General features: G+C 41.9%; 2 protein-coding genes across 4 annotated transcripts; both read right to left on the minus strand.

The window, feature by feature from the left end:
* Window positions 1–2,346: 2,346 nt before the first annotated feature.
* use1 (unconventional SNARE in the ER 1 homolog (S. cerevisiae)) lies at window positions 2,347–10,586 on the minus strand. Of its 2 annotated transcripts, none has more exons than XM_055943812.1 (8): window positions 10,232–10,585; window positions 9,352–9,401; window positions 5,436–5,514; window positions 5,103–5,252; window positions 4,937–4,952; window positions 4,812–4,842; window positions 4,508–4,670; window positions 2,347–3,397 (listed from the first exon to the last, which is right to left on the minus strand). In XM_055943812.1, the coding sequence occupies exons 1-8, from the start codon at window positions 10,331–10,333 to the stop codon at window positions 3,215–3,217; spliced, it is 774 nt and encodes a 257-aa protein (XP_055799787.1). In that variant the 5' UTR covers window positions 10,334–10,585; the 3' UTR covers window positions 2,347–3,214. The 2 variants fall into 2 exon arrangements, with proteins under 2 accessions (XP_055799787.1, XP_055799788.1); XM_055943813.1 differs by having other exon boundaries at window positions 3,313–3,397; window positions 4,435–4,670; window positions 10,232–10,586.
* A 236-nt stretch (window positions 10,587–10,822) lies between these two features.
* Window positions 10,823–23,359, minus strand: LOC129869417 (uncharacterized). Of its 2 annotated transcripts, none has more exons than XM_055943815.1 (13): window positions 23,213–23,359; window positions 22,749–23,021; window positions 21,912–22,217; window positions 21,195–21,251; window positions 18,409–18,456; window positions 18,221–18,277; window positions 15,837–15,884; window positions 15,667–15,723; window positions 13,330–13,377; window positions 13,160–13,216; window positions 11,745–11,792; window positions 11,555–11,611; window positions 10,823–11,285 (listed from the first exon to the last, which is right to left on the minus strand). In XM_055943815.1, exons 1-13 carry the CDS (start codon window positions 23,268–23,270, stop codon window positions 11,125–11,127), a joined length of 1,275 nt encoding a protein of 424 aa, XP_055799790.1. In that variant the 5' UTR covers window positions 23,271–23,359; the 3' UTR covers window positions 10,823–11,124. The 2 variants fall into 2 exon arrangements, with proteins under 2 accessions (XP_055799790.1, XP_055799789.1); XM_055943814.1 differs by having other exon boundaries at window positions 10,823–11,288; window positions 23,213–23,358.
* Window positions 23,360–24,119: the final 760 nt, after the last annotated feature.

Genomic DNA, 24,119 nt, shown 5'->3' on the forward strand with positions numbered 1-24,119 from the left:
GTGGAGGGAGGGACCTAGTGGTGGAGGGAGGGATCTAGTGGTGGAGGGAGGGACCTAGTGGTGGAGGGAGGGACCTAGTGGTGGAGGGAGGGACCTAGTGGTGGAGGGAGGGATCTAGTGGTGGAGGGAGGGACCTAGTGGTGGAGGGAGGGACCTAGTGGTGGAGGGAGGGACCTAGTGGTGGAGGGAGGGACCTAGTGGTGGAGGGAGGGACCTAGTGGTGGAGGGAGGGATCTAGTGGTGGAGGGAGGGACCTAGTGGTGGAGGGAGGGATCTAGTGGTGGAGGGAGGGACCTAGTGGTGGAGGGAGGGACCTAGTGGTGGAGGGAGGGACCTAGTGGTGGAGGGAGGGATCTAGTGGTGGAGGGAGGGACCTAGTGGTGGAGGGAGGGACCTAGTGGTGGAGGGAGGGACCTAGTGGTGGAGGGAGGGACCTAGTGGTGGAGGGAGGGACCTAGTGGTGGAGGGAGGGACCTAGTGGTGGAGGGAGGGACCTAGTGGTGGAGGGAGGGATCTAGTGGTGGAGGGAGGGACCTAGTGGTGGAGGGAGGGACCTAGTGGTGGAGGGAGGGACCTAGTGGTGGAGGGAGGGACCTAGTGGTGGAGGGAGGGATCTAGTGGTGGAGGGAGGGATCTAGTGGTGGAGGGAGGGATCTAGTGGTGGAGGGAGGGACCTAGTGGTGGAGGGAGGGACCTAGTGGTGGAGGGAGGGACCTAGTGGTGGAGGGAGGGACCTAGTGGTGGAGGGAGGGACCTAGTGGTGGAGGGAGGGACCTAGTGGTGGAGGGAGGGACCTAGTGGTGGAGGGAGGGACCTAGTGGTGGAGGGAGGGATCTAGTGGTGGAGGGAGGGACCTAGTGGTGGAGGGAGGGATCTAGTGGTGGAGGGAGGGATCTAGTGGTGGAGGGAGGAAGGGACCTAGTGGTGGAGGGAGGGATCTAGTGGTGGAGGGAGGGACCTAGTGGTGGAGGGAGGGACCTAGTGGTGGAGGGAGGGATCTAGTGGTGGAGGGAGGGATCTAGTGGTGGAGGGAGGGACCTAGTGGTGGAGGGAGGGACCTAGTGGTGGAGGGAGGGACCTAGTGGTGGAGGGAGGGATCTAGTGGTGGAGGGAGGGATCTAGTGGTGGAGGGAGGGACCTAGTGGTGGAGGGAGGGACCTAGTGGTGGAGGGAGGGATCTAGTGGTGGAGGGAGGGATCTAGTGGTGGAGGGAGGGACCTAGTGGTGGAGGGAGGGACCTAGTGGTGGAGGGAGGGACCTAGTGGTGGAGGGAGGGATCTAGTGGTGGAGGGAGGGACCTAGTGGTGCAGGGAGGGATCTAGTACTATTACGCTGTAAATAAAAGGGACTAGAACACTTTACACAATCAAACATCTGAACTTTTAAGGACTAGTGTCATAATATGAGCTCAGTTGGATGCCGCAGTGATGACGTCAAGTGCCTTCATGTTGAAAATACCTCTTCTGGTCTCATGGTACCATTACATTCCTACTCTTCTGAGAATGAAAAATACCCACCAGGAGATCCCAGAATACTACAGCCCCACAGCCATCTGCTGCAGCTAGGGCAGGGTAGGGCAGCAAGCCTGGACAAGTCAGCCAGCCCCCAGAATAGTCTCCTGTCACAGTGACAGCACCGGTGCGTTAAACACTGACACGGTGTCAGAGCCTGTGAATGACTTAATCAGTGTTTCCCCTACCACATCTTTATTTGGGCAGCCACCCAACCAGGCAAGGTCATCTCTCTCCCACTTTAAAGTATTTGAATATGATTGGTTTCAATTGGATATGGGTGTAGGTTCTTTGTGATCAGTCTACTGTATATAAAACTAGGGGGAAAACACTGCCCACAAAACTTCAGTGTTTCTTTTGTGATCAACCATTGAGATTCAAGGAGGCCTGTGTTCCTAACGGTCCATTCTTCTATCTGAATCCTCTGCCTTGCTCTCTGAAGAGGGCACTTGTTCACCACCACCTTGTGTAAGGATTCAAAAGCATGGGATTGGTGAAGGTATGGGCCAATCCCACCATATTTCCTTTCTCTCACCCCTCATCTTTTAATCCATACAGCAGAGTGAAGAGTACACACAGTCTTCAAAGAGAAGGGTAAAGAATTGGATGGCAGCCCTACTCTCTCTTTCCCAGGTCAAAGAGGTTGTTAGTAGCTGCTATGCAGAGATAGAGACTGCCACCTACAGGACTGGTCTGGTCACAGCTGTAATTTCCCTTTGCTAGCATTAGAGGGCGCTTGTCAAACTACTGAACATTCAGCTTTTTACAATGAGGCAAAGTGATCAGACTTTCTAAACAGATTTTTTTTTTTACATACATAAAGTTCTCAAATCTCTCATGTTAAAAACATTTAATCACACAGCTCAACACAGACCACAGCGATAAAGGAGGGAGAAATGGGTTGGGAAGTAACACTCATCCTTCCAAAGAGAGGGCCAATCATATTCACAATCAGGTCACCATAATGAATCTATCACTGTCACTCACCGCAGCTGGCAACTATTCATGCACATCAACACTGACAAAAACAATGGCCAGATTCACACTAATACACACACACAGAAAATTAACAATGGAAAAGGCATTAATGCAAGGGATTTTTTTTTAGGACCAAAGACATTGTCAAGTGGTTAATTAATCAAATCAGATTTTTTAGGACAAAATTATAACATTTTAGTTCCTCATATAGGACAGAATGCCTTAAATCTCCACTTGTTCCAAACTAACAGATGACCAATGAGATTACTGATATTATTTGCAGTCAATCAATGGTAACTTAATCTATACGGTACAGACTGGGCCATGCTACTGTGTACTGCTGCCATACAGACATCCCTGGATTGAGATTATCGGCTCTTAGTCACATCCATTTTCCATTTGATAAGACTAGGCCTCATCTCACTGTCCCTCACTCTAAATAAATATCTATAGATCTATCGCTAGCTATATTTGTGTGCATATTAGTTACCCATAAAGGAGCAGGAGGAAGCTACCCCCTAGACAGTGATCTAAGGTCAATTGTACATTTCTTCCATCTAATAGGATTGGAGAAGCTGGTTGAAGGATGAGCTGATCCCAGATCTGTGCTTACTGGGCAACTTCTAACCCGGTTGGAGGTACATATACACCTAGGCCCACATGTGAATATGTACAAGCAGTGCAGCAGTTATTCTTCTAGGTATGTCCAGTCATCATCATCATCATCATCTGAGCTTGGGGAAGATCCTGATGAAGAGGATCATACTGATGAAAGTGAAGGAGACCAGGATGAGCATCAGCCACAGGGTCCAGTTGACAGACTTCTTGGTGTGCTGCTCCAAGCGCTCCGACTCGACCTTCAGCTTCTCGAAGTTGGTGTCTGCCTGCCGCATAGACTGGGTCAGGGTCTGAGTGACAGAGGAGAGAAACAGATAACTATTAGATCAGATCCTCAGCTGTGGCTGACGGATAGACTGGGTCAGGGTCAGAGAGACAGAATCCTATGAATTTTTCTGCTGTGGCTGAAGGAGAGACTGGGTCAGTGTCAACATAGACAACACTTCTTCTGTTTAACTTTAAAGGGCTGTCACCAAACACTTGCACTTTTCATAAAGAGACTTTATTGGCCTTTGAAATGCATAGTGATGCATATTTTTATCCAAAAATGGATTGACCCTGGAAATGAACCCGCCTTCCATTTAGACTAGGGGAGTTCCAGGCCTCAGCAGCTGTTAAATCATATATCCCATAAGTTGTTCAAACGCTTCAGTTCTGGAACGTTTCTTATGTAATACCGCCACCTTCTGGACGGACATGAAAACACTTTTCTGTCAAACAGAATAGAAGCTTTTGCTGAAATCCAAGGCTCATATAAATGATAAGTAATATGGAAATAGCTTCAACTTGTTAGTCTGATAAGTTTGGTGAAATTCTCGCCATATTGGATAGACCTGTCCAATCCTTTGAGATCTACAGGAGTGTTATGCAGCAGGTAGCCTAGTGGTTTTTTGTTTGTCTGTTTTTTTACCGTTATTTTACCAGGTAAATTGACTGAGAACACGTTCTCATTTGCAGCAACGACCTGGGGAATAGTTACAGGGGAGAGGAGGGGGATGAATGAGCCAATTGTAAACTGGGGATTATTAGGTGACCATGATGGTAGCCTAGTGGTTAGAGCGTTGGCCTCGTAACCGAAAGGTTGTAAGAACGAATCCCCCCCCCGCTGACAAGGTAAAAATCTGTTGTTCTGCCCCTGAACAAGGCAGTTAACCCACTGTTCCTAGGCCGTCATTGTAAATAAGAATTTGTTCTTAAATTGATTTACCTAGTTAAATAAAGGTTAAATAATAAAAAAATGTAAGTGTTAGGCGCTAAAACCCCGGGGGGAATTAATCCTCATTCTTCTAACTCTACAATTGCAGAGAGAGTCTTCCTGTTGTCTGACCTGAGAATGAGGCTAAAGGTGGAATTGTAATTCAGCATAGAAACTGTTCAGCAGAGCTCGTCTTCCTCCACACCTGGTTGTCCTGTTTGATAATGTTCTGGGCCACCAGCGTGTTGTTCTTCAGGTTGCGGGCCAGGTTCAGCATGTCTTCAGCCAACTTCTCCTGTAGGTTGTGGTGGTGCTGCAGAACTGCATCCAGCTCAGCTGCTGACTGCCTTTCATCCAGCACCAAACCCCTGCAGGGCAGAGGAGGGACTGCTTTTATTGATTGATTTGATTGTGGGTATATAAAACAGACAAATGCGAAATCGTACATTTGGTAAGTCCGGTTTCACATTTTAGAGCAGAGCGAGAGGAAATTAGGTTTTAAATGTTACCTTCTGTTTCGCAAGTCTGTTTCCAAGTTTCCTATTTAATTACACAGAAAAGAATTACACTTTAAAATTATGCTCATAATATTGTACATTTGAATATATATTTCAAAAAAAAAACGAGTGTTTACCTTTGTTCGACAGACCCTATAAAGAAACGCAATAAAACAGTTAGCAGAAATAGCACTTTATAAAGACGACAAATCATGTCCATTAAACAATCTGTAAAATTCTCAAAGTAAAACACAGACTATTGAGACTCATCCAACAGTGATAGACACTAAGAGGTTATCTTACGGTGCCTAACAGCTCGTTCCTCATCTCCCCTGTGCACCGGGCTTTGGTCTGCATGTGAACTGTCTTACTGACTGGCATTCTCTCATTGGCTATGGTGGGGGTGCGTCCAGGAGCTAGGAACTGATTGGCCAGGGCTTTCTCTGTCCCCGACTATAAAAGAAGAACATAGGACAGGCAGTGTATCATCAGTTCAAGTGAAGAAAACATTTAAAAACAAACTTTGGTGAGAAGAAAACACTTGTATAAATGTAATGCTAATGGATTCAAACAGAATTTAAAATCAGTTGTTTCAGCTACGTATCAGAATTAAATCCTTGAGCGGATTATACTAACCAGTTTCTCTGCTTCTAGAAGTCCTTTCAAGAAGTCAACCTTTCGTGTGTAGTCTGTCATCACCTCTACTGTGGGTTTACTGAAGGGAGAGATGGAAAATAAAGAATTCATATTTAAAAAACAACGATTGCCACAGGAGGACATGAATTAGGCCAATACAGATCATTCAGAAAGTATTCAGACCCTGACTCTTTCCACATTTTTGTTACTTAAAAGCCTTATTCTAAAATAGATTAAATCGCCCTCCCACCCCCCACCCCCCTCCCCCCAATACCTCATAATGACAAAGCAAAAACAGGTTGAGAAATGTTTGCAAATGTATTAAAAATAAAAACAGAAATACCTTATTTTCATAAGTATTCAGACCCTTTGCTATGAGACTCGAAATTGAGCTCAGGTGCATTCTGTTTCCATTGATCATCCTTGAGATGTTTCTACAACTTGATTGGAGTCCACCTGTGGTAAATTCAATTGATTGGACAGGATTTGGAAAGGCACACACCTGTCTATAAAAGGTCCCACAGTTGACAGTGCCCGTCAGAACAAAAACCAAGCCATGACGTCGAAGTAATTGTCCGTAGAGCTCAGAGACAAGATTGTGTCGATGCACAGATCTGGGGAAGGGTACCAAAAAATGTCTGCAACATCGAATGTTCCCAAGAACACAGCGGCCTCCATCATTCTTAAATGGAAGAAGTTTGGAACCACCAAGACTCTTCCTAGAGCTGGCAGCCCGGACAAACTGAGCAATCGGGGGAGAAGGGCCGTGGTCAGGGAGGTGACGAAGAACCCAACAGTCACTCTGACAGAGCTCCAGAGTTCCTCTGTGGAGATGGGAGAACCTTCCAGAAGGACAATCATCTCTGTAGAACTCCACCAATCAGGCCTTTATGGCAGTGTGACCAGACGGAAGCCACTCCTCAGTAAAATGGCACCTAAAGCTGGGGTTCTTAAACTTTTTCAGCCTGGGACCCAAATTAGAAATTCTGTGTTTAGGAACATATGCAACTATACGTAAGTATTGGTACATTTTATTGCCCTTATGCCTAAAAATAAATGCAATATAGACAAAAACAAATAACAATTAAATGGCCATATAAATATATATTCATGTTTATTTCCCCCATTAAAACACTCTTACATATCTCTCTAGGTTGGACCTGTTGCTGCTAAAATACAATACATCATTTACATTCTGAACTGGAACAAACTGGTTGATCACATCACACAGATGAATAACAGAACAGACACACACAGGCTTTTTGATAGTGTTGCACTAAGTAACAGTACAGATGAAAAATGATCAGGCCTACTGTACATCTTACTGTAGAAATTATTGTCAAAAGAAAGTCTAGGTTGGAACTGTTGCTGTTAAAATAGAAAATCATAGTTTTATTCTGAACTAGAATAAACTGATTGATCCAGGCTGTATCACATCCGGACGTGAGTCCCATAGGGCGGCGCACAATTATCCCAGTGTTGTCTAGGTTTGGCCGGGGTAGGCCGTCACTGTAAATAAGAATTTGTTCTTAACCGACTTGCCTAGTTAAATAAAAGGTTCAATTTAAATATATAAAAATATTTTTTTTTAAACAATCACATGGATGTAGATCAGAAAACAAACACACACTCCTAATGAGAGGTGTGTGGCTGGTTGAAGTATTCAACAAGCATGTCTCTTCTGGGATCAGTTTGACAGTACAACACTGCTCAGCATTGACACTGTTTCTGTACTTGTTTTTTTAAAGTAATCCAGAGTTGAGAACCCTGACTGATATAGTTATGTGGGGCTAAACTGGACCAGGACATCTACTGCTTTCTCAGTTAGGCAGGAGACCGCTTCATGCTGTAGATGAGCAACCCAGAACTCTGTGTGTGTGTGTGTGTGTGTGTGTGTGTGTGTGTGTGTGTGTGTGTGTGTGTGTGTGTGTGTGTGTGTGTGTGTGTGTGTGTGTGTGTGTGTGTGTGTGTGTGTGTGTGTGTGTTTTTGCCTCAAAAAGTATCTTGCTTCAATAAAAATGACGACTTGTATTTTAACAGCAACGGTTCCAACCTAGAATTGTTTTCAACAATAATTTCTACATATGTATCATCTTCATCTGTACTGATAGTTAGGGTTGCACTATCAGTAGCTAGCTTTGGCTAACGTTAGCTATTAGCTGTGTAAAAGGCCAGGGGATTGTTTGAAAGAGAAACTCTCATATACTACTATGATAGTTAGAACTCTCTTTCTGCTTATCATCACCTGTTTTAAAATGACAACAATGCCCTGCTAGCTGACTTACTGTCCCACTGTCGAAGCTCTGTTTTCTGAAGCATTCTGCCCTGTTCTGAAAGAATTCCCTGGGTATACCGTCATGCTGTGGATGTTTGGTCCGGATGTGTCGTTATATGAATTTGTTCGTTTTGATTGACTCATTACTAAGGCACTTCCCCACACGAAACACATTGAGGGAGCTCCACGTTATTTCTCAAAGGTTGTATGAAAGAGAAACTCATCGGTGTATTGGCTTTTCATGACGATTGAGCTCAGTCAGAACTTGTTGCTAGCATGAGTCCATTTGGTGACATCGGTGAGTGGGAATGACAAGTCAGTGGCTGACAGCGCATCATCTGCTGCTGAACCACATCGCTACAGCGTGTGTCAGGGAGTGATCTTCAAAAAAAACTCCAGAAAAAATGATCCGGTAAACAGCGAATCACACGGGCATCTCCTTCTCCCACTCGCGCAGCTGCCAAACTGAGCAGAGAGCGCACTGAACAGAGACCACAGTTGCACTTGGCCAAATCAATTCCAGTAAATCATTAAATAATTATACATTTACTCTGACACGTTGCGACCCATACTTGAAGAAAGGCTGACCTAAAGGACTCTCAGACAATGACAAACAAGATTCTCTGGTCTGATGAAACCAAGATGGAATTCATTGGCATGAATGCCAAGCATCACATCTGGAGGGAACATGGCATCATCCCTACGGTGAAGCCTGGTGCTGGCAGCGTCATGCTGTGGGGATGTTTTCAGCCACAGACTACTCAGGATCGAGGGAAAGATGAATGGAGGAAAGTACCGAGAGATCCTTTATGAAAACCCACTCCAGAGGGCTCAGGACCTGAGACTGGGGCAAAGTTTAATCTTTCAACTGGACAATGATCCTAAGCATACAGTCAAGACAGAGAGATCCTTTATGAAAACGTTTGGGACAAGTCTCTGAATGTCCTTGAGTGGCCCAGCCAGAGCCCAGACTTGAACCCGATCGAACATCTCTGGTGAAGACCTGAAAATACCTTTGCAGTGACGCTCCCCATCAAACCTGACAGAGCTTGAGAGGATCTGCAGAGAAAAATGGGAGAAACTCCCCAAATACAGGTGTCCCATTTTTTATTTGTAATAAATTAGCAGAAAATTCTTTACCCGTTTTGTCTTTGTCATTATTTGAATACTGTGTGTAGATTGAGTGTGGAAAAAACAATTTAATCAATTTTAGAATAAGGCAGTAACGTAACAAAACGTGAAAAAAAGTCAAGGGGTCTGAATACTTTCAGAATGCACTATAAGTTAAATGCAGCTCCCTTCAAGTACAAGCCTATCAATAATAAAAAATTAAAATTCATAAATATCTGCATTATCATTATAGCAGTTTCTGACAGCTTGATTGAGGTGAAAGTATCACCTTTATGTAAAATTGGAAACAATAAATCCATGTAAGATTTAGTTGAGAGAGAGGAGGTTAGTTAGGTAAGTTAAGTAAGTTCAAAGTCTGGCATTGCCCTGTTTTAACAATTTTAAATTGCTCACAAGATCTACCTAAGGCTGTATTGTGAAGACTACAATATTGTACTGTTAGACAAGAAAGTAAACTGTTTACGTTTAAACTTTGACACTCATAGGTGAAAGGTCTCAGCTTAGATATACCTTGGACTTTTCCTCAAAGCCACCAACATCTCTTCAAGAGCACCAACATACTAGAAGAGAAAGAGCAAAAGTCAAGATCTACAGTTTGGTAGTCATAATAGGGCTGGTATTTAGAGAGAAGACCATTTCCAAGCTTCTTAAAAGCATAGGAACACAGTTTGAGCAGCTATGCAGAAAACAACTAGTCAGCAAAATCTTTTTTTGCAAACGATGACAAAGGCAGGCTATTCGGGAGTGTGTATCTGTTAGCGGTAACGTTAACTAGTTCGACTTTTCTGAAGTCGACTTTTCTGAAGGGGGGGGGGGGGGGGGGGGTCAGCTGTAACGTTAGTTAGTTGCCATCAAAACATATGACTGATTGGAAAGGCCTGAATGTAATCTCCTAGCGAACACAAACAGTTACAATTTTCCCTGTGAAAAAAATGTATCTTATAACTACTGTAGTTAGTTACACAACCTTGTCAAATGATCTAACGTTAGTTTGCCAACTAAACCTAGGTGTGAGATGATCATGGCTAGCTACATAACTACATATTTCGCAAGATTCATTGACCTGTCGTATTTAGATTATAACGTTAGTTAATCTTATAATATAAAATGGTACAAATATGTAATGTGCGCTTGCATTAGCTAATACTGTTAACTACTACGATTAGCTACTGATTTGCTGGAAAATACAATACAGTCAGTTGTAGTATAGTTAGCCAACTTGCTCGTTCCAAGCTGCTGGCGACGTGGCTATCTAGCATGCTAACCCATTGACAAGCTAACGTAACGTTAGCAGACACTGTCAACATCATTTGACAGGACATTCGTTTCTCATTGACTGCGTTTAAAGAAGGTTGCATTGGTCAACGACTACAACGTCTAAATGGCTTACCTTTTCCAACCTCCATTCCGTTTCCACTCGCTTCTCCGAAGCTATAGATTCGCAGCGGGACAATAATCGGATAAAATTTATTTCTAACCTAGACGAAGCCATGTTTGAATATGACAGGGTGTCGCAAAGATTTTGCGGAAGTAGTACCGTTTCCACTAGTTACCACATCTATATCGGAAACATTAATTCAAGTTAAAATAAATAAAACATGTAAGTTTACGGTTAGACATAAGGTTAGCAGAGTGGTTTGGGTTTAACATATTTTACTCATTGAAATTGTTTTTCTTCTGTGGATTTCTTTTATGGCGATTTACGACGATAAATTGTAGACATAGGCGTGGTTTATGAGTTTGTGTCTGTGGTAACTAGTGACGACCATACAAATCCCCCAGAATAAACGTTCCACATTTACAACGTTATGTCTTTAAAAAATCTAGAATCTTTAGAGAAAAATTCTATAAAATATATTTACAATTACAACTTATAAATCAAAATGTATTGACAACATTGTAATATATAACAAATTGGCCTGTTTTACAAGAGGAACACGGTATATTGGCTGGCCTAAATAAAACAGAAAAATCACAAAAATCCTGTTTCTCAAGAGGTTTATTATGAACATATGATATTAATCAAACAGCATGCTTTATGTTAGTTACAATGTTTATGTTTGACTGTTCTTCTTTGGCATTTTTCCAGTAAATTATTATTTGGTTATATGTTTGCTTTAATTTTAATAGTTAGGTTTAAAAAAAAAGTTATACAGCAGGCAGTACATGAGGAAAGTTGTTATAGGAAAGGTGCGTGTAGGCAGGCTAGAGACCTACATTGGCATTTAACACATAGGACAAAAAAAAACTTGAGAACATAAGATGAAGCTGATGTCATGGTGGTCAGCAGCCATCAGGATGGTTCTCGGGACCACTAGGGGGTGACTTGCGTTTCCTCTGTTTGATCAGGTGAGTCAGGGAGCCCAGGAAGCAGAGAATGGATAGGGATCCCACTGTGGAGCCCAGTGCAACCATGGCCGTGGTGGTGGAGCTGGAGGCCTCCACTGCTGGAGAACATAGTCAAACCATCATCACATTGATGAAGAGGTAGAAAACTCAACCAACCGCTTGTCAAATTGGCTTTACTTAACACCATGTAGATCACTGGTCTTTCATTGTGTTTGAAAAGTCCTGCATGCTACATGAATAAGTAGCCTAATGTTTACTTTAGTGATAAGTAGAATGTATTACTATCATTTTTAATGGCATTCAGACCTCAATCTCATCCATTAAATATACTGTAGAACTGCCTGCTCAGATTTATCCATCTCACCTTGACCTTTGCCTTCCGTACTGACAGGTTCTGACGTTTGTGTTTCCATCTGTTCAGCTGACAAAGGAATAACAGCACAGTAAAAAAAGAAGTAGGAACAAATATTCTATTAGTTTTATCTTCAGTCTGAAATGTGGAGACGCCCAAAAGATGACATTCAATTCTATTACATTTTATATAGAATACTCACGAGACGTGGCAGTGGTTCTGGGATCATTATAGTCATCACCAGCATCACCTGACAACAACAAATCAATCAACCGTCATCACACTAATGAAGAGGTGGAAACTCATTTTTAATGGCATTCAGACCTCAATCTCATCCATTAAATATCGAACTTCGTGCTCAGATTGATCTTCGTATCTCACATTGACCTCCGCCTTCCTTATTTAACATTTCTGCATTTACATTTTAGTCATTTAGCAGAAGCTCTTATCCAGAGCTACTTACAGTAGTGAGGGCATCTATTCTTGTGCTTTTCGTACTGAGTTTTTTGTACTTTGTCATACTTTTTGATACTGAGTACTTGAACTCGTGCAGCGTTCAAAACAGCTGGGAACTCGGCCTGGGAAATCTCTGACTTCTGAGCGTTCAAGACAACTGGTAACTCAGAAGAAACCAATTTCCGACTGGGAACTTTTTCTTTTAACGATAATCCAACTCGGAATTCCAAGCCGGGAAGTTGGGCCTCTTTCTAGAGATCTGATGTTCAGACCTGAACATGACTGACGTCAGAGTTCCCAGTTGTCGTGAAAGCACCATCGGGACTCTAAAATCTCTTACTTCCTACTTCACTGCCTTCAAGACAACTGGGAACTCGGGAAAGAAAACAAGCTCCGACTGGGAAAATCGTTATCAACGGTCATCCAACTCGGAATTCCAAGTCGGAAAACTCTGGCATCTTTCTAGAGCTCCCCTTGTCAAATTGGCTTTACTCAACCATGTAGATAAAAAATAAAAATAAAAATAAATGTACAAAGAAACAAGGTCAAATCATGACGTCAGTGATCTTCAGGTCCGAAAGTCGGAACACTAGAAAGATGCCAGAGTTTCCGACTTGGAATTCCAAGCTCATATTTTTCAGAGTTACCAGTTGTCTTGAACCCACTGAAGTTGGAAGTTGGAGATATCTGTGTTCACAGTTCCCTGTTGCTTTGAATGCAGCAACAGTCAAACCATCATCAAAGTTGCCACGTTCAAAACAACTGGGAACTCAGAACTCTCCGACTTCTGACTTTAGTGCCTTCAAAACAACTGGGAACTCAGAAATCTCCGACTTCTAACTTTAGTGCCTTCAAAACAACTGGGAACTCTGGGGAAAAAATGAGCTCCGACTTGGGAAAAATCATTTTTAACAGTCATCCAACTCGGAAACTCTGCCATCTTTCTAGAGCTCCCCTTGTCAAATTGGCTTTACACAACACCATGTAGATCACTGGTCTTCCATTGAGTTTGAAAAGTCCTGCATGCTACATGAATAAGTAGCCTAATATTTACTTTAGTGATAAGTAGAATGTATTACTATCATTTTAAATGGCATTCAGACCTCAATCTCATCCATTAAATATACTGTAGAACTGCCTGCTCAGATTTATCCATCTCACCTTGACCTTTGACTTCCGTACTGACAGGTTCTGACGTTTGTGTTTCCATCTGTTCAGCTGACAAAGAAATAACAGGAACAAATATTCTATTAGTTTTATCTTCAGTCTGAAATGTGGAGACGCCCAAAAGATGACATTCAATTCTATTACATTTTATATAGCATACTCACGAGACGTGGCAGTGCTTCTGGGATCATTATAGTCATCACCAGCATCACCTGACAACAACAAATCAATCAACCATCATCACACTAATGAAGAGGTGGAAACTCATTTTGAATGGCATTCAGACCTAATTCTCATTCATTAAATATAGAACTGCCTGCTCAGATTGATCTACGTATCTCACATTGACTTTCGCCTTCCTTATTTTAAATATCTGCATTTACATTTGAGTCATTTAGCAGAAGCTCTTATCCAGAGTGACTTACAGTAGTTAGGAAATACATTTTCTTACTTTTTTATACTGAGCAGGCAGTATTTAATGGATGAGATTGATTTCTGAATGCCATGAAAAAATGATAGTAATATATTCTACTTATCACTAAAGTAAATATTAGACTACTTATTCATATAGCATGCAGGACTTTTCAAACTCAATGAAAGACCAGCAATCTACATGGTGTTGAGTAAAGCCAACTTAACAAGGGGTTGGTTGAGTTTCCACCTCTAAATCAGTTGCTGCTTTCAAGACAACTGGGAAATCCTCCCCCAAAACGAGGTCAAATCATGACGTCAGGGATCTTCAGGTCGGAAAGTCAGAACACTAGAAAGATGCCAGAGTTTCCGACTTGGAATTCCAAGCTCATATTTTTCAGAGTTACCAGTTGTCTTGAACCCACTGAAGTTGGAAGTTGGAGATATCTGTGTTCACAGTTCCCTGTTGCTTTGAATGCAGCAACAGTCAAACCGTCATCAAAGTTGCCACGTTCAAAACAACTGGGAACTGGGAACTCAGAACTCTCCGACTTCTGATTTTAGTGCCTTCAAAACAACTGGGAACTCTGGGGAAAAAAATTTGCTCTGACTGGGAAAAATACATTTTTTCGGTCATCCAACTCAGAAACTCTGGCATCTTTTTAGAGCTCCCATTGTCAAATTGGCTTTACTCAACACCATGTAGATCACTAGTCTTTCATTGAGTTTGAAAAGTCATGCATGCTACATGAATAAGTAGCCTAATGTTTACTTTAGTGATACGTAGAATGTATCACTATCATTTTAAATGGCATTCAGACCTCAATCTCATCCATTAAATATCGAACTTCGTATCTCACATTGACCTCCGCCTTCCTTATTTAACATTTCTGCATTTTAGTCATTTAGCAGAAGCTCTTATCCAGAGCTACTTACAGTAGTGAGGGCATCTATTCTTGTGCTTTTCGTACTGAGTTTTTTGTACTTTGTCATACTTTTTGATACTGAGTACTTGAACTCGTGCAGCGTTCAAAACAGCTGGGAACTCGGCCTGGGAAATCTCTGACTTCTGAGCGTTCAAGACAACTGGTAACTCAGAAGAAACCAATTTCCGACTGGGAACTTTTTCTTTTAACGATAATCCAACTCGGAATTCCAAGCCGGGAAGTTGGGCCTCTTTCTAGAGATCTGATGTTCAGACCTGAACATGACTGACGTCAGAGTTCCCAGTTGTCGTGAAAGCACCATCGGGACTCTAAAATCTCTTACTTCCTACTTCACTGCCTTCAAGACAACTGGGAACTCGGGAAAGAAAACAAGCTCCGACTGGGAAAATCGTTATCAACGGTCATCCAACTCGGAATTCCAAGTCGGAAAACTCTGGCATCTTTCTAGAGCTCCCCTTGTCAAATTGGCTTTACTCAACCATGTAGATAAAAAATAAAAATAAAAATAAATGTACAAAGAAACAAGGTCAAATCATGACGTCAGTGATCTTCAGGTCCGAAAGTCGGAACACTAGAAAGATGCCAGAGTTTCCGACTTGGAATTCCAAGCTCATATTTTTCAGAGTTACCAGTTGTCTTGAACCCACTGAAGTTGGAAGTTGGAGATATCTGTGTTCACAGTTCCCTGTTGCTTTGAATGCAGCAACAGTCAAACCATCATCAAAGTTGCCACGTTCAAAACAACTGGGAACTCAGAACTCTCCGACTTCTGACTTTAGTGCCTTCAAAACAACTGGGAACTCAGAAATCTCCGACTTCTAACTTTAGTGCCTTCAAAACAACTGGGAACTCTGGGGAAAAAATGAGCTCCGACTTGGGAAAAATCATTTTTAACAGTCATCCAACTCGGAAACTCTGCCATCTTTCTAGAGCTCCCCTTGTCAAATTGGCTTTACACAACACCATGTAGATCACTGGTCTTCCATTGAGTTTGAAAAGTCCTGCATGCTACATGAATAAGTAGCCTAATATTTACTTTAGTGATAAGTAGAATGTATTACTATCATTTTAAATGGCATTCAGACCTCAATCTCATCCATTAAATATACTGTAGAACTGCCTGCTCAGACTTATCCATCTCACCTTGACCTTTGACTTCCGTACTGACAGGTTCTGACGTTTGTGTTTCCATCTGTTCAGCTGACAAAGAAATAACAGGAACAAATATTCTATTAGTTTTATCTTCAGTCTGAAATGTGGAGACGCCCAAAAGATGACATTCAATTCTATTACATTTTATATAGCATACTCACGAGACGTGGCAGTGCTTCTGGGATCATTATAGTCATCACCAGCATCACCTGACAACAACAAATCAATCAACCATCATCACACTAATGAAGAGGTGGAAACTCATTTTGAATGGCATTCAGACCTAATTCTCATTCATTAAATATAGAACTGCCTGCTCAGATTGATCTACGTATCTCACATTGACTTTCGCCTTCCTTATTTTAAATATCTGCATTTACATTTTAGTCATTTAGCAGAAGCTCTTATCCAGAGTGACTTACAGTAGTTAGGAAATACATTTTCTTACTTTTTTATACTGAGCAGGCAGTATTTAATGGATGAGATTGATTTCTGAATGCCATGAAAAAATGATAGTAATATATTCTACTTATCACTAAAGTAAATATTAGACTACTTATTCATATAGCATGCAGGACTTTTCAAACTCAATGAAAGACCAGCAATCTACATGGTGTTGAGTAAAGCCAACTTAACAAGGGGTTGGTTGAGTTTCCACCTCTAAATCAGTTGCTGCTTTCAAGACAACTGGGAAATCCTCCCCCAAAACGAGGTCAAATCATGACGTCAGGGATCTTCAGGTCGGAAAGTCAGAACACTAGAAAGATGCCAGAGTTTCCGACTTGGAATTCCAAGCTCATATTTTTCAGAGTTACCAGTTGTCTTGAACCCACTGAAGTTGGAAGTTGGAGATATCTGTGTTCACAGTTCCCTGTTGCTTTGAATGCAGCAACAGTCAAACCGTCATCAAAGTTGCCACGTTCAAAACAACTGGGAACTGGGAACTCAGAACTCTCCGACTTCTGATTTTAGTGCCTTCAAAACAACTGGGAACTCTGGGGAAAAAAATTTGCTCTGACTGGGAAAAATACATTTTTTCGGTCATCCAACTCAGAAACTCTGGCATCTTTCTAGAGCTCCCCTTGTCAAATTGGCTTTACTTAACACCATGTAGATCACTAGTCTTTCATTGAGTTTGAAAAGTCATGCATGCTACATGAATAAGTAGCCTAATATTTACTTTAGTGATACGTAGAATGTATCACTATCATTTTAAATGGCATTCAGACCTCAATCTCATCCATTAAATATCGAACTTCGTATCTCACATTGACCTCCGCCTTCCTTATTTAACATTTCTGCATTTTAGTCATTTAGCAGAAGCTCTTATCCAGAGCTACTTACAGTAGTGAGGGCATCTATTCTTGTGCTTTTCGTACTGAGTTTTTTGTACTTTGTCATACTTTTTGATACTGAGTACTTGAACTCGTGCAGCGTTCAAAACAGCTGGGAACTCGGCTTGGGAAATCTCTGACTTCTGAGCGTTCAAGACAACTGGTAACTCAGAAGAAACCAATTTCCGACTGGGAACTTCTTCTTTTAACGATAATCCAATTCGGAATTCCAAGCCGGGAAGTTGGGCCTCTTTCTAGAGATCTGACGTTCAGACCTGAACATGACTGACGTCAGAGTTTCCAGTTGTCGTGAAAGCACCATCGGGACTCTAAAATCTCTGACTTCCTACTTCACTGCCTTCAAGACAACTGGGAACTCGGGAAAGAAAACAAGCTCCGACTGGGAAAATCGTTATCAACGGTCATCCAACTCGGAATTCCAAGTCGGAAAACTCAGGCATCTTTCTAGAGCTCCCCTTGTCAAATTGGCTTTACTCAACACCATGTAGATCAAAATAAATAAAAAAAAATGTACAAAGAAACAAGGTCAAATCATGACTTCAGTGATCTTCAGGTCGGAAAGTCGGAACACTAGAAAGATGCCAGAGTTTCCGACTTGGAATTCCAAGCTCATATTTTCAGAGTTACCAGTTGTCTTGAACCCACTGAAGTTGGAAGTTGGAGATATCTGTGTTCACAGTTCCCTGTTGCTTTGAATGCAGCAACAGTCAAACCATCATCAAAGTTGCCACGTTCAAAACAACTGGGAACTCAGAACTCTCCGACTTCTGACTTTAGTGCCTTCAAAACAACTGGGAACTCAGAAATCTCCGACTTCTAATTTTATTGCCTTCAAAACAACTGGGAACTCATAACTCTCCGACTTCTGACTTTAGTGCCTTCAAAACAACTGGGAACTCTGTGGAAAAAATGAGCTCCGACTTGGGAAAAATCATTTTTAACAGTCATCCAACTCGGAAACTCTGCCATCTTTCTAGAGCTCCCCTTGTCAAATTGGCTTTACACAACACCATGTAGATCACTGGTCTTCCATTGAGTTTGAAAAGTCCTGCATGCTACATGAATAAGTAGCCTAATATTTACTTTAGTGATAAGTAGAATGTATTACTATAATTTTTAATGGCATTCAGACCTCAATCTCATCCATTAAATATACTGTAGAACTGCCTGCTCAGATTTATCCATCTCACCTTGACCTTTGACTTCCGTAGTGACAGGTTCTGACGTTTGTGTTTCCATCTGTTCAGCTGACAAAGGAATAACAGCACAGTAAAAAAAAGTAGGAACAAATATTCTATTAGTTTTATCTTCAGTCTGAAATGTGGAGACGCCCAAAAGATGACATTCAATTCTATTACATTTTATATAGCATACTCACGAGACGTGGCAGTGCTTCTGGGATCATTATAGTCATCACCAGCATCACCTGACAACAACAAATCAATCAACCGTCATCACACTAATGAAGAGGTGGAAACTCATTTTTAATGGCATTCAGACCTCAATCTCATCCATTAAATATCGAACTTCGTGCTCAGATTGATCTACGTATCTCACATTGACCACCGCCTTCCTTATTTAACATTTCTGCATTTACATTTGAGTCATTTAGCAGAAGCTCTTATCCAGAGCTACTTACAGTAGTGAGGGCATCTATTCTTGTGCTTTTCGTACTGAGTTTTTTGTATTTTGTCATACTTTTTGATACTGAGTACTTGAACTCGTGCAGCGTTCAAAACAGCTGGGAACTCGTAATGGGAAATCTCTGACTTCTGAGCGTTCAAGACAACTGGTAACTCAGGAGAAACCAATTCCCGACTGGGAACTTTGTCTTTTAATGATAATCCAACTCGGAATTCCAAGCCGGGAAGTTAGGCCTCTTTCTAGAGATCTGACGTTCAGACCTGAACATGACTGACGTCAGAGTTCCCAGTTGTCGTGAAAGCACCATCGGGACTCTAAAATCTCTGACTTCCTACTTCACTGCCCTCAAGACAACTGGGAACTCGGGAAAGAAAACAAGCTCCGACTGGGAAAATCGTTATCAACGGTCATCCAACTCGGAATTCCAAGTCAGAAAACTCAAGCATCTTTCTAGAGCTCCCCTTGTCAAATTGGCTTTACTCAACACCATGTAGATAAAAAATAAAAATAAAAATAAATGTACAAAGAAACAAAGTCAAATCATGACGTCAGTGATCTTCAGGTCGGAAAGTCGGAACACTAGAAAGATGCCCGAGTTTCCGACTTGGAATTCCAAGCTCATATTTTCAGAGTTACCAGTTGTCTTGAACCCACTGAAGTTGGAAGTTGGAGATATCTGTGTTCACAGTTCCCTGTTGCTTTGAATGCAGCAACAGTCAAACCATCATCAAAGTTGCCACGTTCAAAACAACTGGGAACTCGGAACTCAGTACTCTCTGACTTCTAACTTTAGTGCCTTCAAAACAACTGGGAACTCAGAACTCTCCGACTTCTGACTTTAGTGCCTTCAAAACAACTGGGAACTCTGGGAAAAAAATGAGCTCCGACTTGGGAAAAATAATTTTTAACGGTCATCCAACTCGGAAACTCTGGTATCTTTCTAGAGCTCCCCTTGTCAAATTGGCTTTACTTAACACCATGTAGATCACTGGTCTTTCATTGAGTTTGAAAAGTCCTGCATGCTACATGAATAAGTAGCCTAATATTTACTTTAGTGATAAGTAGAATGTATTACTATAATTTTTAATGGCATTCAGACCTCAATCTCATCCATTAAATATACTGTAGAACTGCCTGCTCAGATTTATCTAAACTCAGCAAAACAAGAAACGTCCTCTCACTGTCAACTGCGTTTATTTTCAGCAAACTTAACATGTCTAAATATTTGTATGAACATAACAAGATTCAACTGAGACATAAACTGAACAAGTTCCACAGACATGTGACTAACAGAAATGGAATAATGTGTCCCTAAACAAGGGGGGTCAAAATCAAAAGTAACAGTCAGTATCTGGTGTGGCCACCAGCTGCATTAAGTACTGCAGTGCATTTCCTCATGGACTGCACCAGGTTTGCCAGTTCTTGCTGTGAGATTACCCCACTCTTCCACCAAGGCACCTGCAAGTTCCCGGATATTTCTGGGGGGAATGGCCCTAGCCCTCACCCTCCGATCCAAAAGGTCCCAGACGTGCTCAATATTATTGAGATTCAGGCTCTTTGCTGGCCATGGCAGAACACTGACATTCACGCACAGAACGAGCAGTATGGCTGGTTGCATTGTCATGCTGGAGGGTAATGTCAGGATGAGCTTGCAGGAAGGGTACCACATGAGGGAGGAGGATGTCTTCCCTGTAACGCACAGCGTTGAGATTGCCTGCAATGACAAAAAGCTCAGTCCGATGATGCTGTGACACACCGCCCCAGACCATGACGGTCCCTCCACCTCCAAATCGATCCCTCTACAGAGTACAGGCCCCGGTGTAACGCTCATTCCTTCGACGATAAACGCGAATCCAACCATCACCCCTGGTGAGACAAAACTGTGACTCGCCAGTGAAGAGCACTTTTTGACAGTCCTGTCTGATCCAGCGACGGTGGGTTTGTGCCCGTTGTTGCCGGTGATGTCTGGTGACGACCTGCCTTACAACAGGCCTACAAGCCCTCAGTCCAGCCCCTCACACCCTATTGCGGACAGTCTGAGCACTGATGGAGGGATTCCTGGTGTAACTCGGGCAGTTGTTGTTGCCATCCTGTACCTGTCCCGCAGGTGTGATGATCGGATGTACCGATCCTGTGCAGGTGTTGTTACACGTGGTCTGCCACATCAGCTGTCCGTCCTGTCTCCCTGTAGCGCTGTCTAAGGCGTCTCACAGTACGGACATTGCAATTTATTGCTCTGGCCACATCTGCAGTCCCATGCCTCCTTGCAGAATGTTTAATGCACGTTCACGCAGATGAGCAGGGACCCTGGGCATCTTTCTTTTGGTGTTTTTCAGAGTCAGTAGAAAGGCCTCTTCAGTATCCTAAGTTTTCATAACTGTGACCTTAATTGAACAAGCATTGGAAACAGTGTTTAAACCCTTTACAATGAAGATCATTGGGATTTTTACGAATTATCTTTGAAAGACAGGGTCCTGAAAAAGGGACGTTTCTTTTTTTTGCTGAGTTTATTTATCTCACCTTGACCTTCGCCTTCCTTATTTACAGGTTCTGACATTGGTCCTTCCGTGGGTTTAACTGACAAAGGAATAACAGGAATAACAATAGGTTTCTATACAAATATGCTCAAAAGTCAAGCAGTTTAAAAAACATATACACGTTATAACAACAATAATGACAGAGTCACCCAGAGACCCTAGGCTAGGGGGTCTCCTGGTTACTTCCTGGTTTTGATTTAACCAACCTGGAAAACCATATCTGTTGAATTCAGGCAATCACTGAACTGATCAATTAGCTCAGTTGGTTTGGTGTGGTGCCTAGTAGGAACAGAACTCTGCAGTAGTTGCAGCACTCCAGGAAAAGGGTTCCCTACCCCTGCCATATGCTATCTGGGAAAGGTGTGTTTTGAGTTTTCAAAAAAATTATTATGAGTTGACTGCGTCTGTATAGCCTACTAACATAGAACCTACTAACATAGAACCTACTAACAAAGAACATACTAACATTCAGCCTACTAACATAGAGTCAACTAACATAGAGCCTACTAACATAGAGCCTACTAACATAGAGACTACTAACATAAAGCCTACTAACATTCAGCCTACTAACATAGAGTCAACTAACATAGAGTAAATTAGCATAGAGTCTACTAACATAGAGCTGACTAACACAGAACCCGACTAACATTTAACTGTATTAAATATACTGTATGAAATACCTAAAATTGAAACAACTTACCCTGGAAATGTATGGTAAGACGAGCCTTTTCAGTAAAGCTGTTAGGGCCAATAGTAAGTTTGGTTTCACACTGATAATCTGTTTTGCTAGTGCCCATCTGATTCCTAGAAGACCACGTGTGATCACAAAATCTGTCACCATCACAGTTTTTGGAGTGTTCTGTTTCAAGCTTATCATGGTGGAAGAGACGCATCTCAACGTTGTCATCATCTCTGTGGTAAACTTTTGTCAGTGTGCATTTCACCTTAAAAGGTTGACCAGAGACAGGGTTCTCTGGCACCGTGGACAGAACAGGCACCGGGAAAGCTAGAGGAGTAGAGACCATGATATATATCAGTTAAGGAGCAGAGAAGAGAGTAACTTTAACTAGCCGATACATAATCACAGTTAAGGAGTAGAGAAGAGAGTAAATTTAACTAGCCGATACATAATCACAGTTAAGGAGCAGAGAAGAGAGTAAATTTAACTAGCCGATACGTAATCACAGTTAAGGAGCAGAGAAGAGAGTAAATTTAACTAGCCGATACGTAATCACAGTTAAGGAGCAGAGAAGAGAGTAAATTTAACTAGCCGATACATAATCACAGTTAAGGAGCAGAGAAGAGAGTATTTTAGCCGGTAGAGAAGAGAGTATCTGAGCCGATATGTAATCATTAAGGGGTAGAGAAGAGAGTATTTTAGCCGGTAGAGAAGAGAGTATCTGAGCCGATATGTAATCATTAAGGGGTAGAGAAGAGAGTAACTTTAACTAGCCGATACGTAATTCCAGTTAAGGGGTAGAGAAGCTGACTTTTAAACCCATTGACCTACATAAATGATCCCAGGTCAGTAACTTACAGTAAACTCTGAGCTGGATTGTTTCCTTCTTCTGTTTTCTACATTTTACTGCTGTGCAGGTATACTTTCCCTCATGATTCGGGTGTACATCTGCAATATGTAGACAACTTCTGTTTTTTGTGGTATTCTGAGGGACATCGCTCTCGTCTAGTTCCATCCAGCGTGGTCTGCCCTGGGGGCAGGTTGTCTCACAGATCAAGGTCACAGCATCTCCCACCTTGACAAGGGGTTTGGCTGGGCTAACAGTGATCTCTTTAGCACAGAGTGCAGGATCTAAATAAAAGTTGTTAACCGGTAACAGTAAATGACATGGTCTATTGAATATGATTTTTTTTTTACAGTCTTATAGATAGCTTTGTTTTACACAAATCTTAAGTTAGTCACTTCAAACTTTTTTTAAACAATAAACATTACATTATTGTTAATACATATATTTAAGAAAAAGTAGAATGGAGGATGGGTACCTCTAAGAGCCAGCAGAAGGTAGCAGAGTAAACAGTGATAGGATTGCAGGTACTCCATTGTCCTCTTCAGTAGTCTCCTGTGACTGTAGTCTGCAAGAGCTCCAGTGGAACTGACGACTGAGATGAGGGGAATTCACATCAGTTCATACACTCTACAGCAGGCCAGGCAGTTCTTGGCCCCCCTGCAGGGCACTCTACAGAAGACTCCTTCCTGTCTTCCCAGGCCTGCCAACATCCTCACACGCAAACCCAGGAGCATTAACATTGGGACAATTGATATGTTTTTATCTGTGTGTGTGTCTGCACAGAATAACAATGGCTGTGTTTTTGTTTCAATTTTTTGCAATTTTGTAAGTTAAATAAAGCTCTTATCTAGAAATGATAATCTTCCAATGTCACAGATTAGCATTTTTCATAATCTAAGTATAAAAATAATATTTAGAATTCTTCTGGCCTCATTTCAAATTTAATAGGAAAAGGAGTAACGCAAAATATCTGTTTGTCTTGTTTCACATTCAGACAAAACAACTAAAACAGTCTTTTGAGATCTGAGGTAAATGAGTAGATTTAATATATGAGTATATCATGACATTACTTCAACAGCCTAATCAACAGGGAAACAGCCTTACTGACAAGGAAAGTGATGGGCAGGTTAAAACAAGGGGCTGGAGATTCCCTCTATCAAACCGGATGATTTTTTTATTGAACCTTTTATTTAACTAGGCAAGTCAGTTAAGAACAAATTGTTATTTACAATGACAGCCTACCCAGGCCAAACCTGGACGATGCTGGGCGAAATTGTGCTCCGCCCTATGGAACTCCCAATCACGGTTGGTTGTGATACAGCCTGGACTCGAACCAGGGTCTGTAGTGACGACTTTTGCACTGAGATGCAGTGCCTTTGACC

Source organism: Salvelinus fontinalis, chromosome 14, assembly GCF_029448725.1.
Source record: "Salvelinus fontinalis isolate EN_2023a chromosome 14, ASM2944872v1, whole genome shotgun sequence".
NCBI classification, from domain to species: Eukaryota; Metazoa; Chordata; class Actinopteri; order Salmoniformes; family Salmonidae; genus Salvelinus; species Salvelinus fontinalis.

What these genes read in the sequence shown, in the direction of transcription:
- use1 (XM_055943812.1), bottom strand. Translation starts at nt 10,333, where the DNA reads ATGGCTTCGTCTAGGTTAGAAATAAATTTTATCCGATTATTGTCCCGC. An exon ending in GCTTTGAGGAAAAGTCCAAG is followed by an intron (nt 5,515 to 9,351) that starts GTATATCTAAGC and finishes CTCTCCCTTCAG; the next exon opens with TAAACCCACAGTAGAGGTGA. An exon ending in ACAGACTTGCGAAACAGAAG is followed by an intron (nt 4,671 to 4,811) that starts GTAACATTTAAA and finishes TCTGCCCTGCAG; the next exon opens with GGGTTTGGTGCTGGATGAAA.
- LOC129869417 (XM_055943814.1), bottom strand. Translation starts at nt 23,270, where the DNA reads ATGGAGTACCTGCAATCCTATCACTGTTTACTCTGCTACCTTCTGCTG. An exon ending in AATCCAGCTCAGAGTTTACT is followed by an intron (nt 22,218 to 22,748) that starts GTAAGTTACTGA and finishes CTACTCCTCTAG; the next exon opens with CTTTCCCGGTGCCTGTTCTG. An exon ending in TAAGGAAGGCGAAGGTCAAG is followed by an intron (nt 18,457 to 21,194) that starts GTGAGATAAATA and finishes TGTTGTTGTCAG; the next exon opens with GTGATGCTGGTGATGACTAT.